At 38.2% G+C, this 17,159-nt stretch overlaps 1 protein-coding gene across 2 annotated transcripts in view; it reads right to left on the reverse strand.

Annotated features, from left to right (window-relative positions):
- Positions 1-17,159, reverse strand: part of LOC144659678 (natural resistance-associated macrophage protein 2-like) — a 30,125-nt gene that overhangs the window by 10,358 nt on the left and 2,608 nt on the right. Inside the window, exons 1-13 of one of the 2 annotated variants that reach the window (XM_078520168.1) lie at positions 15,370-15,884; positions 13,539-13,663; positions 9,592-9,734; positions 8,889-9,014; positions 8,554-8,601; positions 6,359-6,389; positions 5,393-5,493; positions 4,855-4,901; positions 3,664-3,734; positions 3,220-3,287; positions 2,380-2,469; positions 1,620-1,685; positions 210-279 (exon numbers count right to left, since the gene is read on the reverse strand). In XM_078520168.1, coding sequence (XP_078376294.1) covers positions 210-279; positions 1,620-1,685; positions 2,380-2,469; positions 3,220-3,287; positions 3,664-3,734; positions 4,855-4,901; positions 5,393-5,493; positions 6,359-6,389; positions 8,554-8,601; positions 8,889-9,014; positions 9,592-9,734; positions 13,539-13,632 — 955 coding nt within the window. In that variant the 5' untranslated portion in view covers positions 13,633-13,663; positions 15,370-15,884. Of the gene's footprint in view, positions 1-209; positions 280-1,619; positions 1,686-2,379; positions 2,470-3,219; positions 3,288-3,663; positions 3,735-4,854; positions 4,902-5,392; positions 5,494-6,358; positions 6,390-8,553; positions 8,602-8,888; positions 9,015-9,591; positions 9,735-13,538; positions 13,664-15,369; positions 15,885-17,159 lie in introns of those variants that run through there. The other variant, XM_078520169.1, reaches the window with a different exon arrangement.

The raw sequence follows: 17,159 nt of genomic DNA on the forward strand, positions 1-17,159 counted from the left end.
TGCAATTTGTCACACGTAACTGAGCGCATGGGAGTATGAACAAACAGAACAATTGTAATCTCCCAAAGGAATCATCACATGATCTGAATTGGGTGGCAAACCACGCCCATTATTTAAAGGTACACATGCTTGATTTTGTAATGTAGAGCTTCGCATGTACTAATGATAAATAATCTACAAGTAGTGCTTACATGTAGTGGAATCATTACCTGATTCAATAAAATAGTACATGTTTGCTTCTCTGACTGCCTCCCGGTCTTGTCTGTTAACATCTCTGGACTATGACAATGAGTAAAATAACAGAACAAATATTTATGATGAGATCTCCAATAATAATTACAGTGAAAATCATAAAACCGTGAACACCTTTATTGATCTTGGATATGAAAATTGTTGCAGAAAACCATCGAATGATAGCTCAAAATGGCGGAACATTTTGACAACTAGTTTCTCTAAAAAAAATTTCTAAGTATAATTTAAGTGTTCACGGTTTTCGTATTTTCGCTGTAATTATTAAAAGGTGCCAAAGGTAACAGCCCTCATTATTTTTGGATTATGAAAACAGCGCTTTCATCTTGCTTCTTTGGTAGGGTGCAGTGGCCTGGTAGTGGACTGGACTGTGGATTGGGCAGCCTGGGATTTGAGCCCTGGCTAGCGCACTGCTTTGTGTTCTTAAGCAAAACACTTTACTCTCATAGTGCCCCTCTTCAACCAGGTGTATAAATGAGTCTATCTACACACTGTAATTGATTTTGTCCATATGGACAGCATGTCAAGGCTGTAGGAAATAGAACACATTTTTGTGGACACATTGTTGCTTGTGATGACACTGCACAAAGGGGAAACATTTTCTTGCAAACATCAACCGTTTATGAAAAAAATCAGAAACATTTAAATTTATCTTGGACACAAATTTTGTGATTGCAACAAATGCTGTGTCGGGGGGCAAACAGGGAAACGTCACAAACAGTGTGAAAGCCACAGCCTTGAGATGCATCAAAAACATAGGGCACAAAATGAAGAATGCCTGGCATTGCTAAACCAACCAATCAGAGTGCTTCATTGCCAATACAATATTGTGTACGCACACTGTACTAGACCGGAAAAAGGTTCTGAGGCACATTTTTAATATTACGCTATTTATAGTCATGTTCTAAATCTCCTAATAATCTAGCTTGCCCTGAACTAGGAGAGTATCCAATTTAAGATGGTTTCCGCCCAACATTCGAGCAATACAGGCAAAAATAAAGTTACCAAAAAGACCTCTTAGCATGGTAACAGTTTAAGTACAGCTTACAAAAACCTGGCAAAAATTTAGCACTCAAGCTGACCCTGCGAGAGAAAAATGGATTTGAAATTGTCAATATTTCAGTTAAAACAGACGTTTCATGCCAGTTCAAAACAAAATGGCGCGGGTTATAAACATTTTTACAGGGTTTGACTTTAATTTTCTCAAGAATGCTTTAGAATTTCATTACGAGGTCACTAAGACAAATGAATTTCGATAAGATCTTTTCAATAGTATACAAAATGTTGCCGTTCTATGAGTAGATTTTTGGTACTTAATTTTCTCACTCCTTGCTCGAACTTTCAGCGGAATCCGTCTTAATTGTACCAACCTTTACTAAAGCAGAGTGAAGATACATATTATGTGGCATGATGACTGCTCCAACTATTCCCACAGCCTGTAAAACAATTTAAAACAAATGATACATTTGTAGTTAACAGAGACAAGACTTGACATAATATTTCTTGTTACTAATTTCTGTCAGATTTTACTGGTTTACAAATACTGACATTTTCACTCAGCACAGATGACCAAGGATAGAAGACATCCAAAATAAGTTTATCTAATTGGGTTCAGAGAAAGGGGCACTGAGAAACAAATAAGACAGTTAAGTTGTTTTGGGTTGTTTCAACTTTTATCCAATCCAACAATTACAAATTCCCAGTGCTTGTTGCATATCTGATTGCTTACTGTAAACACAGACGTGTTTCCAGCTTTTGATTTTTTCTTGCCAGGGCAACAACAGCTATCTGTCTGTCTTTGTTCACAGGCTACATAATAATTACATGTATGTGACCTTGGTGGGAAAACGCATCTTATCAAAGATTTCAATTTGGGACAAACCAGGTGTGGGAAGGGTTTGTAAAGGGTTCAAAAGGGTTTGAACTGCACCTGCAAACTAGCTCTTCAGCTAAGCATGCTGACCACGTTAAATAAAGACTGATTGATTGATTGATTGACTGCAAAGGGTTTGAAATGGGTTTCAGTCCAAAGTGTTTGTAGAGGGTTTGAGTCGAGAAGGGTTTGTAAAAAGCACTATATTATAGTGCCTTGCTATTTTTAATTGCTTCCTATCTACACAATGTTCATACCTGTAAAACACTTGCACTGTCACAGTTTTCACACCATGGTACAAACAGTCCTTTTACTACTTCACCCTGATCTGGAGCAACTTTTATGTACTACAGGTAAAAACAAACAAAATGTTGACTTTTAGCAAAGCAAAAAAGAGTGAAGCTGACAATAATAATTTTAATTTATGTACATCATTGACAGTATTATTTTTTTTCTATGTAACTTGTATTTTAATTTTGTTTTCTTTAATCGTTGAATGAAAAGAATTGAGAGAGAACTGGATGCCAGTGCAAAACAGTCGCGAGAGGAGTCATTAGTGCTTTGCCATAGCTGTTTCTTTCCCGTCCTCTTGCATTGGTAAGTAGTGAGGCTGTAAAAAGCCTAAAATTGCAATAACGTTAAGACTTGTGTTGTTGATTATACTTGTCTGTCCTTTGTACAACGACTCTAGAGAAAGGCTCAGCCACAAGGGAAGAGACTTGCCACAGCCTTCACATGCACCCACTGCGACATGGATTGCCACTCTCGCATAGGGCTGTACACCCAAGGCACAATTCCATAATCCTCTAGGATTGACGGATGCCTACCTTTTTTTTATCTCATGATAACGAATACATCATCACAAGATATATATTGCATGGGGTACAATACAAGTAGATCTATCATTAATCTTTCATCCCTTAATTTCCATTGGATCCCTTTGATTGCTACATGTATGTGTAGCTCTCAGCATCATACATTTTTATAAAAAGTGTTTATTTCATAGCTTTTCCCAAAGGGCTTCTCACTCTTTCACGGACAACCTTTTTAATGAATTACATCATTGTACCCGTAACACTCATGAGACAGAACCTTACCTCATATCCAAATGAAACTGCCATTACTGTTATCAAAAATCCAAAGAATGCTTCTAGCTTTCTAAGACCTGACATAAAATAACAATTACCATTTGATAATTACTATTTTATTTCATCAGTAAATAACAGTTCTCTCTGGATTCAAGATTCTATTCTAAGTGCGCTTAAGGCTTTCATACAGACAAAATTTAAATGCTGTACGTGCGCAGTTGACCAAAAAGCTGGGATCTGAAGGTACAAATTTCTAAAGCAAGGTGCTGTATTTCTTGGGAAAAATAATTTTCATGCAGAAAGAAAAAATGAAAAAAAGGTAAACATGCAGCTGTCCCAGGCAAGCAAAATTTGAGAGCTCCTTGCTCAATCGTCAAGTTGGATATTTTTTTTAAACTCGCTGGAAAAACAACTATCTGAAACAGAAGCATGTACATACAACTTGTGACTTACCATATTTATCAAGAAACAGGAAAATAAAAGTGTCAGTGATTGTGATTAGAACACCAGCATACAGAGGAATCCTGTCAAATAAAAAAAAGTGTCTACATTTACCTGCAAAGGTTTATTTCTTGTACATATTTTATTATTAACCTGCCAACTTTTTCTAGGCATAAGATTTTTATCCTGAGATTTAATCCCAGGATTTTTGAAGATGATATGACCATGTCCGAAGTTTTCAAAGATGTCCATAAAGCAGCCCTACCGAACATAATTATTATGATCCCAGTGGATGGACATGACTTGTTTTGCTAAACACAGCTTCGTTCCCAATGCTATTCTTGTCAAAACTCTGAGATTTTGGGGAAAGCATCGTCATTAATTTTACTCAACATTTTACATGGAGTTTTTGTTTCTCAGATAGGTTTGATTTCATATATTTTTGGATAGTGTGCCAGTTACGGTTGTTATAAATTATCTCACATTTTTCAACAGGTGTAAGAAATTGGTGCGTAAGTGTGAGTTGGCATGAGATCGAAGTTTTCAACTTGCAGGCGTGAGATTTGGCAGGTATATTATTATTATTTGAGAACTTGAAAAAAGTGGAAAGTAGTTAAAGGTTCCCCCCTCTTGAGCCAGTTCGCACTGTGGCCATTTGCTTTTTGGAGACAAGCTGTTCACAAACTACTTTTTGAACACAGAGGACACACTTTGTCACTCTCTTAATAAAATGACATCTCAATAATAAATTTCCAAGCTAAAGCCTTCAAAAATGTAACTGCTGGGCTTCCTGTTGCCCAGCTGGTTCCCTGTGAAGACATATTTAGTTTTGCACATGCAGAGGTTGCATTATGCCCTCTTAGAACGGTGACCATGAGGGCCACTGAGTTAAAACCTTAGTTTCCTGGGTTTTGTGTCGTTTAGTTAAAATTTTCAGTGTTTTTCCAAAAGTTCTATATTTGTAACGTCGTAAGAGTACTGTGAGTTTTCTCATGGAACCCGACGTAAAGGATTTGTAAACAAAATACTCAACAAGTTCAAAAAGATTTGTGTATGGTTTGTCGTCGTTCCCAGCAACAGACAATATTATTATTTTGTGCAAAATCAGTACCAAAGCGAAAAGTGCCGTTAATAGCATAGAAGGAAAAAATCATTAAAAAAAAATAGAAGTTTCATCCATGTAAATTATTTCTGTGCACTTACTTTCCATTTGATAGAAGATTAAAAGCTATTGCAGTTCCAATAACTTCCTACAAGTACAAGGAGAAATTTATGTCAGTGTTGATTTAAGTTACAACAATAGGTTGCAAGTGTGACATGAGACATCCCTGAAGGTACATGCAGTAATCTTAAAAGAAATCTACAATGTTCATCGTTTAAGAAGCTTTAATTGCAGCCAAAACCCGTTGTGTCCAATATTGCTTTTTCAACAAACTTTCACTCATTTTAAGGCCAATAAAATTATTGCCCACTTGGAAATCATGCACTCCCACTCCCCACCCTCCCCTCCTCTCCCCTTGGCTCTTTGTTTCTAGAAATGTTTGTAAGCAAAAACCCATCACAAACAGCTTTGCCTGGAGATGGGGGGAGGGGGTGTGAAATTATGTTTCTTTGGTTACAATGTAAATTATGCAGTGTAAAAGTGGACTATCTATCTCAACAGTTGTGACAGAGATTGACCATGTAGTTCACACTTCATGTAGCTCACATTTGCACAGTCACAGAGAATGCAAAGAGATACCTGCATGTCGCTGCCAATGATTGCAATCTCGACCATGATCCAGAGGATGATTCGAGGTATCTTAGGATACTTCTCATAGCACATCTCAGCAAGATGCATGCCTACAAAGAAACACCTGGCATGAGTAACTCAACAACTTGAGAGTAACTTGTGATGTATGTGTATGCTACATTTTACATAGTACAGTAGGTGTAGAGAAGTAGGTGTAGGCAGTTAAAAGTCTGCCTTGAGGCTAGTGGCCCAGCATGGCATTAAGCTACATGGGGTGTTCACTGGAGAGTAAAGCGTCTTAAGAGTGTCTTAAAGACTAAGTGTTTTGCCCAAGAGCACAGCCCAGTGACCCCTTGCCCGGGCTTGAATGCAGACTGCTCCATCCAGAGTCTGACATGCTAACCATCATTCCACAGTACCAATCCCAGAAGGGGGAGAGGGCCCAGGGGGGGTACTTGCAGTATACATGACGGGGAGGTCCAACGTATTTTGGGGGGTTGAAAATTTACACCCTCAGTATTTTTTTGGGTCAAGAGATCTGTCATGTATTGTTTTAGTCATAAAGTCTGTTTGATTGAATAAATCAGTATCGAGGTGCTAGGTCTTGTACGTTTTGGGGTAGAAAATTTTGATGCCAGGTATTTTTTTAGGTGTAAAATTTCAGGCTCATTTATTTTTTTGGGTTCCCAAAATGAAGCTAATGTATACTGCAAGTACCCCCCCCCCCTGTGGGAGAGGGGTGGGTATAGCACTACCACTAATGGTAACATATAGTTAAGGGAAGGATAACATTTTTTACTATAATAGATTATGGTGATAGTAAAGATTTAAAATTGTCTTGATTGAAATCCCATTACATTAAGATCTTGGATCACACACTTCTGCCACCCTGCCTCCTGTGGCTGAAGCAATTTTATTGGTCTTCCTATAACTAATTAGCAAGTAACATCTATTGTCAGGGCACTGCGTGCTTACCTGTTACAGTTCCCAGCCTTAGGGACAACCTCTGATGAGAGAGAAACAGTAATGAGAAAAATTAATCACTGGTCACAAGATCTGTATTCATTAACTGTGACCTTTCACGCGAAAACGTACACTAGCGGCTTTCTAGTAAACGGGTGAAATAAACTACTATCGAACGGGTTGTAAACGAGTCTTGAAGTCGTTTGAAACAAGTTCCACTGAAAGTTCAAACGGGTTATTAAGTATTCCAAACAAGAGGTTAAACGACTTGAACGGCCCATGAATTATTCTGAACGAGTAGCCGACCCGTTTGCAAGGCTCATGAATTATTCCGAACGAGAAGCCAACCCGTTTGCAAGGCTCGTGAAAAAATAATATTCAAGCGGCCAGTCATGAACGGCTAATTCGGCGTTCTTATAATTTTGAACGATTATTAATGCTAAACTGTGTACATGGCCAACATGTAACAAGGAAAGTAGGAGAAGTAATATCAAACAGGAGAGACAGTGTCTGTGTTTCATCTGGATATCCAAACCACGAGAAGAGTGTTGAAAAATAATATGATGCCCAGCGGAGTATTTTTGACAAAATTCCAGGTGATTGGATAGCCAATGAAACATTATCAGGAGTGTTTGATATTATCTTCTCAATCAAAACAAAAAGGAAAATAAAATCGTAAAAATCTATGCTTATCAAGTCCAGGTATCCAAACCTCTGTCACAGTTATAATTTTCTTTGTTTCACTTGATGAATGATTAATGAGTTTGAGAAGCACATGGAACGAATAGCTGAATGTGTTTGGTTGGATCCAAGTTACAACAAAATCTGTTGACCGGTAGAGTAAGGTTAAGTCTGATTTGAGTCAAGTGTTCCAAAAGCCAGAGCTTAGACTGGTTTCAGTAGCATTGACAGTACTGCTGAGTAAGAGTATTTCTAATCCCCTCCTTGGATGGGACACTAGCCTGAGTGATTCACAGCCATTGGGAGTTACCATCCACCAAAACTATTTTAATTTGTTGTAGGTCAAATTGGTTTTTAGAGGTTAATTCTGTTTGCAACCTAGGTTAATCCGTTTCAACCTAAAGATAACACTTTTGGAAAGACACAAAACAATTTGAATTAATTAAGAAGAGATACAAATAAATAAATTCAAATTGTTTTAAGTGATTTAAAGAGTGTTGTCTACAGGTTTGAACAGATTTATTAAATAAATTAAAAGTACAAATGTAAATACCGGTAAATAAATAAATAAAATTAATAAAATAATACAGTAAAACCCCGCATATAAGATCCTGGATTTTTTTATTTAACCTAAACAGGTCCTTATAATTTTATAAATGGTACTTAAAGCAAATTTAGACTACCAAGGTTCTTAAAAATTAATAGGTTCTTATACACATATAAATCATTTAATATACCATAATGACATACAACACGGTACTTAAGCTTGATAGAAAAAATGTAATGTCAAGTTACTAAAAGTTACCAACTTAAATTTTAGCCTTTAGTTAATACATGTACAATACTAGGTTCTTATGTGGAGGGGGCTTAAAATGAAAATTTTAGCCTAACAGGTTCTTAAAACCCAGGTTCTTATACGCAGGGTTTTACTGTAGTGGGAGGCGAGCACTCTCAACACCGTGCCACCACTGCTTCCCCTAACTTGAAAACCAATATGTCCTACAATATTACCACTGTGGGGAGGAGGCACTATGAGTGAAAAAATGATTCCAGCCAGCTAGGGCTTGATCCTGGACTTCTCTAGCTTAAGTCCAACAAACAATTACCATCAGGCCACCTGTGGTAGGCGCGGTGGCCTAATGGTTTGGGTGCTCGACCCCAAGTTAAATAGCCTGAGTTTGTGCCCTGGCCGGGGCGCTGTGTTGTGTTCTTGGGCAAGACACATTACTCTCGCAGTGCCTCTCTTCACCCAGGTGTCGAAATGGGTATGAGAAATTTTTACTGATGGGGGGTAACCCTGCGATGGACTAGTATCCTATCCAGGTGGGTAGCGATACTCCTAGTCACTTCATGCTACAGAAACCGGGATCTACAGTGTAAGCTCTGGCTGTATGACTCGAACACAGATTTTACATTACCTGTTTACTGACCAGGTTAAATCCATTTATTTTGTTGCAAACAGAAAGGGAGAGTTACATGTACTTATTGAGAGCTCTTGAAAATGATAAAAAATATAGTTACTGTACCTGCATTAGAAGTCCCATGAATGTTGAACACATAAGAATCCATAGCAACTGTGTGAGAAATCAGATTAATTTTGTGAGTTTTCAAAATTTAATGTTTAGTGCTTCATGTTCTCATGAAAAGTGTCTTGAGAGTCAAGACTATTATAATTGGATTTCCCCTCCGATTCAAAGTGAGCTGACAAGTGCAAAAAGGGGAGAGATTTGACTCATTGTTTTATTGCAATAGAAACTCAGTATTGACAGGCCTAATATCATGCCACCACCATCGCTTCAATAACTTATATTTAAACCTTATTTATTTTCACATTTCTTTTTTTATTATTTGTCAATGTCACCTTGAATTTTGCCACAGCTCCTGACTGAAGATCAGACTCAATGTTTCCAGGATCCAGGTAAGCTATGCTCATTAAGAAACCAGGACCAGTGAATGCCCACAGCCGACGGAAGCTGAATTTATACTCCTGCAATAAAATTTAGTGATTATTAAAAAGAGTCTTGAACTAAAAATTCGTAACAGTGCTACAGTTATAACAAACTATCTGGGACTATGCTTTTTAATATTGTTTAGGGGTGGGTTGGGTAACAAACTAAGCTGGCTCACTGATAAGCCCAGACGGCTCTTCTGGTCTCTTTACCTTCAAAATCACCCCAAATCTTTGTTTCCTTGTGAAATTTCAGCTGGTGATAAGCTCTCTTACAACCGGTGAAATTAGCAGGTAGCTGGCTCTTAGCTACATGTACATCCCTGCATTAACAAGAGTCTTAAATTTAATGCTAAGAGATGAGCTTGCATTTCATTGCAAAACCTTTGGCTTATACAATGTAGCTAATTCATTGTATTGTAAAACCTAATGGAACCCTGATAAAAAAAAAAAACCATTCCAAGTCTCTATAGCAAACCATCAATGCAAATCTGAGATCTACGCAAAATTGACAAAATTCTCTTCAATCAGCCGCTCCCCAGCCCCCTGAAAACAAGTCCAAGCAAAAAGATACGACCACTAGGCCTAACAAACAGAATTTTCAGCACAGACTTACATCGGACTCTTGGCCTCGTGGAATGGGGACTCTTTGATCAAAGTAAGTACTAGCTATATCCCTATTGGGAGAAAATCTCTTTTTATCACTGCCAATGCTGTCCATTTCTGCACTTAGTTCAAATGAATTGGAAATGTCCTCGGCTGTTGATTACAAAGAAACACCACTGTTACTGTCATTCTCTGTAATACAGTTAAGTACCCCTTATTTATTGGGCTGCTATTAATTACGCAGCAACCCTTGTTAAGCAAAGGTGTAGCAGCTCTCATAAGCTTGTATACCTACATGTACTGGTCTTCTAGTGTAGCAGTTGCTATTGTTTTGAGCACTGTCCATGTTGTTAGTTAAATAAAATGTTCTGAAGGATAGTGAGCCATTCATGTAAGACCTTGTAAGAACAGCTACCCAACCCTTATTAAGCGGCCAACTCTATTAATTTTAAAGTGGCCACGGTCACCTTTGGCCATCCAATGGCTTCTTATATATAGAGTGTATTCTTTATACCCCTATAATTAGGCAACCACCAAAAATTAATATACATATATACATGTAGTCTGGCCTTGTTTCCAAAACATTGATGACAGAATAAGAATGTGAAATAGGGTGAACACTGATAATTAACCCGTATTACGCTACCAGCCCCTATAAGTGGCCACCTGCCATTTCCCTAGGGGTAACCGCTTAGTTGGGGCTCGACAGCAGGAGTCGTCACAAAGTGCAAGGCAGCAAGGCGTGCAATCTATTCTGGTTAGCCTAAAAAGCACTTTGCTTAGCCTAAATGGCACTACGCCTAAAGTGCCTATGAAGTAAAAAATAATTAATGCTCAATTGAAAGACTTTTACAAATAAAGAAGAATGGCGTTTACCGTTTTGAAAGATCTTCTTTCGTTTAGGAGATATTCACGTTTTTTTGTTATGCAAATGAGGAAAGTGATGATGTCATAAATTGTTCCACAAAAAGATAGATCTAAAAATATAAACGTGATATTTCTGAAACTTGGCATCAGTAGTGACCTTCCTTAAAGGTGCAAGATGGCTCATACAATGACATAACCATGGCAACACTCTTGGTTCCAGGCTCTTTCTGACATAAACCAAATATCTCAATTTGCAACCCTTTAAAGTGGGACAGAGGGTCCAGCTTAGAACAAACATAATGCCCTATTACCCTAACTCTCCTCATTAGCTTGTTGGGTGTGGATCATCTTTGATTAAGCAAAAACTGGGGATATCAGTATTAATTAAAATAGGTATTTGCAGCAAAACTGTTGCCATGGCAACGACACGACAGGTGTCATTTTGTGTCTTTTATGGTGTACATTAATCGTGCCAAGTTTGAAGAACTCAGCTCAAATATTCCAAGAGATATTCTTGATTCAATGCTTCATCTTTTTGTGGAACAATGAATGACGTCATCACTTCGCTCATTTGCATAATACAAAAATGTAAATATCTCTAAAACGAAAAAAGATATTGCAAAAAGGAAAGCACCATTCTTCTTTACTTTGAAAAGTCTTTAAAATAAACAGCAATTATTTTTTACTTCATAGGCACTTTAACCTTAAAAGCAATCCAGTTAGCCTTTTGCTAGCTTACAATAGGTAGCTTGCGGTTAGCCTTTTTATTTGGAGTAGGGATTTCTGCCTCGCATGCCTCATTGCCTCACCTCACATGCCCCGTGGCCTTGCCACACACGCCTTGCATGCCTCACTGCCTCGCACATTTGCAAGACTCAACAGCACTCATAAGGAACAATTCCCCCAAAACTATACAGGCCTCAGGCCTCAGGCCTCAGGATGAAATCTTCGAGGTAGTGATCCCTTGAAAGAATCCTCTAAATAAATTCACAGACTTTTTTACCAACGAAACTATTTTTTGGTCTGTAACCTGTCTTAGCTAAAAATGTACTCATTACCTTTATACACTTTATTATTTATGTCACCTGCTAATGGATACTTCTTTTATTTTTTTTTATTTTTTATTTTCTCCAAAGTGTATTGTATTTTGGAAATTCTTGTTTGTCAATGACACTCTAGATCTGTACATGCACATGTATAACAATTATAACTCACAAGTGCGTTACAACAGAGACACATCTTACCCTTTTGTTTGAATCTTGGTAAGTACTTGTACATTAACAGCTTCAATTTCAGTGCCTTTATCTTAGGGCCTGTTTACATGGAGGGAGGGTGCCCCCCTGGCTTACCGAGTTACCCAGATAAAAGTACTGAAACGTAGCACACCTTAACATGCAGAATTTAAGAAGGGGTGAAGACTTATCCTGGGTAGCCAGGATAGCCCTGGCATAACCGTTTACATAACGATAGCCCGCCTAAACAGGGGCTTCGGGTAAGTAGACAGGGTGCCCTGGTAAAGAGTTTTACAGTATCTAGCATGTTAATTAACGCTTCAATTTAATGCTTTTCTAAAGAAACATAAGAAAGTCGGCTCAGCCAGGATAGCTTGGTTAGCCGGGAAAATCTTGTGGCCGGGGCACCCTCCCTCCATGCAAACAGGCCCTTTGCTAACCAGGTTACTGTGTAGTGGCACTGCAGTTACACTTGTTAGTGTCATAAAACCTTTTTTCTAGAAACCAAACGATACTCTAAAGTTGTTTAATATTATTGTTTTTGTGCCAGGACAACCAATAGGAGCAGTCTACAAGACTGTTGTTGGTTGCTGAAGTTTTTTAATTAATAATTTTAACATCCTCAGGAACAAAAGTGATCCTTTGAGTCAAGACAAACTCAGATGCTTGTTGGTTAGCGACATAAGGTAAAGTCATAGTTATTTTGGGTAAAACTGACCAACACAGGACGTTTGTCCATTCCAGGGTTCCTGACAAGTTTATGGGAAATATTGCCATAAATGTCCTGGCAATTGGACAGCTTGTCGGTTTTAGTTTATTGGAGAAGTCCCAACAATTTGATTTTCTCAAGCTTTCTCAAAGTTGTCTAACTTTGTGTTACAAGCTACAGTTGTAAGTCATTTTTATGGCCTATAAGAAACTCTAAGTGGATAGGTCATGTTCTGTGTATGGCACCAAACCGAAACCCACACGTGGCATTATCCTGGGCACCAAGCGGGAAAAGAAGTAGGGGACGGCCAAGGGAAACATGGCGAAGAATGGTGGAGAAGGAACGCGCTGATCTGGGACTAAAATCGTGGGCCACAGCAGGCACTGTGGCCAAGAATAGGAACAGATGGCGAGCATTGATGTCGGCCATATCCCCCACCCGGGGACAAGCAACTAAGGGCCTGTTTACATGATTCCGGAATGACTTTACTCGTTCCGGAATGAAATTCGTTCTGCATTTACATGACAGAGTCGACCGGTTCAACCAAAGGCATTTTCACGTGCACGATTTCCGCGCGCGATCAAAAGGGGTGGCGCATGTTTTGCGCAAACATGTTTTTGTGCCCATTAATGGCCGTATCTGCAGTTTTGACGAGTAATTTGACCATAGAGCTGCTTCTTTGGGCTAAACAGAAAATGCTATTACGTTTTTTCGCTTTGAATTCAAACTGTGGAGTCCGTATGCGGTTAAACAAGTTGCGAGTTCATCTCAGAACGAAATTCGTTCTATGTTTACATGATACCAGAATGAAATGTCATCCCAGAACACAACTTTCATTCCGGAATGAAAACCGGAATGAACTCATTCCGGAATGACTTGACTTTCGTCTCGGTATCATGTAAACAGATACAGAGAAATGTATGGGGATGGAATGAACTTGTTCCGGAATGAAAGTCATTCCGGAATCATGTAAACAGGCCCTAAGAAATACTTAAGATACCCTCAACAACCATAGCTCTTGCTAGTTCTCCACCAGTGAGCACATGAGAATTTTCTCACTTATTATAAAGATTATCCTAAGAACATGTGACTTGATATTAAGTAATATGAATCAGAGGTTATAATAAGTATATGTAAGATAGAGATCACCTAAGTTATCTGTATTATCTGATGCAGGATTCATAACATCACCCATTCTGATGTATTCAATGGTTGTATTGCGCATAACGATCTGTTTAAACATTCCATAAATATCAGGGCAGCCAAATCAAGACCTGAAAGAGAAAATGTTTTTACAAATTATTCAAAGCAAACAGTGGAATTGTGACACGTATTAAAAAATTTTGCACATGCATCTTCATGTAAAATCTACACTGGACAATCAATGACTTTTTAACAATTTTTACCAGGGTATAAGTAAAAGTTAACCAGCTTTAAAACTATGCAATAAAGTCAAGGAAGCAAGTGCCAGTTCTCCAGGGGGCTACTCAAGCAGCGTGTATGTGCCACCCAGGTATGCAAATTTGGACCCCATTGAAGAAAGAATTTGTATTAGAAAAGGGACCATTCTAGAAATTTAATAGTTATTTCTAAATGGTCTATTTGTCTGTGTTCTAGGAAATGTTTGAATATACATATAACTGGATTTATGAAAACGTGGTCAAAGAAAAGCCGGTGACCTGAGTGTTTTTGCCCAAGTACATTACACTGCGATATGGCCTAAAAACATGCCGAGAAAGGAAAAAAAATGAACTACAGCGCTGAAAGGTAGAAAGGAGAGAGGAGGAGAGAAAAAAAAGACTGACATTCACTTTGCGATTTGCACTTACAACGGTGAAAATTTCACTAACCTGGTTTTCATAAATCCAGTTATACATACCGGTATATATATAACATCAAAATCCTAACCCCATTGGGCGTAACACACCTATAGACAATTAGGTATTTTGGGGGAGTACCCTCCCCAGGGCCAGTTCACACCAAAACTCAGACTCTGAGAGAGGATGGAGCACACAGTTTTTATCTTCAAGTTGCTAAGCAACTGTTATTGCATACATGTAATAGTGTGTCAACTTTCAGCACTCTCAAGACCTTTCGCATTTCTTCGATTGAATAACAGAGACCTTAAGATACCCTGTTTTGGAGTATGGGTATAGATACATTGTCAGTACGTACACCTGTGTGTCAGTGAACAAATAATTTTATGAGTAATAAACCACTGCTTATCGCAGAGAAACAGGTATTTAAAATTATGTTATGGGGTAGCACAAAATAATAATAGTACTTTTGCCTTTATCATGTGTGAAAATGTAAGTATCCTATTTTACTCGTACCTTTTAAAAAAAGTATTTTAAAATCCGTCATAAGAATCTGAAACTTGACAATGATTCAGCAAATTTAAGATTGGCCAAAAACGACTCTTGTCCCCAAGACTGAAATTTTTATAAGGCTTGACCATGCCCAGTGCATCACCGAAACATGCTGAACGTTTCTAAGAAGCACAGAGCACACAGAGTACCGTAGTTTTTGCTTTCCAAATAATTTAATGGTTCAGCATTGAAATCAAAGGGCATATGATGTCATATGAAAGACGCTTCGATTTCAAACCAAATTCAGGAAAATAGCGAAGAAGCCATGTGAAATTAAACAAGACCAGTAAAAGTCGCTAAGGTAAAGTCAAGCCTTTACGCGAGTAAAATGTGAAAATCACCCGCTTAAACAGAACACATCCCAAGTATACAAGGTACCTTACGACTAACAAATAACAAATTACAGCTCAATATCGAATCGAATGACAGAATCACCGATCGATGATTAATCGAACCGGCAAACAAATCATGCGATCAGGGGAACTCACGAGTTATAGACATCAAATGAAATAAATACATATCATACCCACTAGAAAAACTAATTTACAGAACATTATCTCACAGTGAAACAAACTTATGCCGAAGAAGCAAGACAAAAAAGAATTACTTACCGAAAGATGTGACGCCATCTTGATCTTGCTTCAGGCCGCCATTTTGGTCATACCACATCCACCAATGACATCGCTTCTAATATCACGCATATGTAAACTGGCTTGTTCTAAACTCGCGTTTCATTGGCTTAGAATAGTCTTCCTCGATGATATTTTTTCCTCCGAAAATTTTCTCATCGCAAAATTATTTACCGGTAGATATCTCTCGAAAGAACGTTTCTCACAAAATTTGTGAGCGGTCATCATACATTTGCGCGTCAAAATTAGCCTGTGTCCTATGCAAGCGCTACGATCAATAAAATAAATACGTGAAAATACACGTTCAACCAAAATAATAGTAATATTTTCTTTATACGTACTTGTGCGAGCTACAGAAAATCACTCTCCTCTTCTGTACAATTTATAACTGATACAAAGAAACTGTCACGTTCAGGCGAGACGATGATTTCACTAAAAGTGATCGAACGTTCCAAATATTACGTACGGGTTCGAAGCACCGGCCTCAGGCGGTCGGTATAAAACGCAGACCATGCAGATTGCAGACTGCAGACTGCAGACCGTGCAGGCGGTGCAGACCGTGCAGACTGAGTAATTTTTTTTCTTCTTTTTTTACATTGTGTTTCACAAAACTTTTCACGAACGGTTTCCGAAGTTCGTTTGAAATTCGCGAAGTTCGCTACGAACTTTAGGGGGAATTTCATTAAGTAGTTGTCAATCAAATTACGAACTTCGAAACGAAATTGTGAAATTGCGTGCAGCGAAGTGGAAAGGTTGAGGAGTTCGCAAGTTGAGAAGAAAATCGTCCAGTTTGTTTAATTTGGTGAAATGAATCCGTTCCCAGTAAAGCAAAAAGCAATCCCAAGTCCAGTAAAGCAGGACATCAACGGACTCAAAAAAAGCAAGGCTGCCCTGAAAATGGTTTGTGAATGTTACAACTGAGTTTTCCCAATGTCACCCGACACCCGACTAAAAATAGATTACAAGTTCTGCCGTGTGCAGTTTCGAAGGAAAAAATTTCAACAGATGAACCGGTTTACATATAAAAATACAGTTTGTGTGTGCTGTAAAAATCTTCTAAAGAGAAAAAAAAACGTCTTCCTTCTTGAATACGCATCAGTTTGGAAATTCTGCGGAAAACCAGAACTTTTCAATTCCGTGTTGTTACACTTCTATGTTTACACAACACGCAAGTCACGCCATCTGTCTGTTCGTGATAAACTCTGTTCCTCTGAAATAATTTATATTTGCAAAAAAAAATAAGCTTTTTTTTTTTTACTAATAAACAACACTTGCTTTGGAACAATTGAAATGTGTATTTATTTACGAATTACTTATATTTTATTATTAAGGACAGTGTAAAAAATTTTAGGGGATTTCTCAAGAAAACCCTGTATTCCCAAAGCATAACTACCAACCGAAGCATTTGTTTACATTATAAAATTGAACTAGAAACCTGAACTTAACAAATAAACTGCTATATCCGACCAGTTCTTTTTACCTATAACTTAAAATGTTCCAATGTTTACAGTCTAACGCGCTCTCTGACAGTAGAAGAAAACTCAACAAGCTGGAGGCTAAATAAAATAATCCTTGACCTTGAAGCCAACTTTAGATGATTTCCTGCCTTCCTGGACTTGAAATTGCCTTTCCTTGTACCGTGAACGGATTCATTTCACCAAATTAAACAAACTGGACGAACTTCTCAACTTGCGAACTCCTCAACCTTTCCACTTCGCTGCGGGACTCTGTAAAGTGCGGATACGGACGGCGGATGCGGACGGCGGATGGCG

The sequence above is a fragment of the Oculina patagonica genome, chromosome 7, assembly GCF_052425735.1.
Source record: "Oculina patagonica isolate OP01 chromosome 7, crgOcupat, whole genome shotgun sequence".
In the NCBI taxonomy this organism is placed as follows: domain Eukaryota; kingdom Metazoa; phylum Cnidaria; class Anthozoa; order Scleractinia; family Oculinidae; genus Oculina; species Oculina patagonica.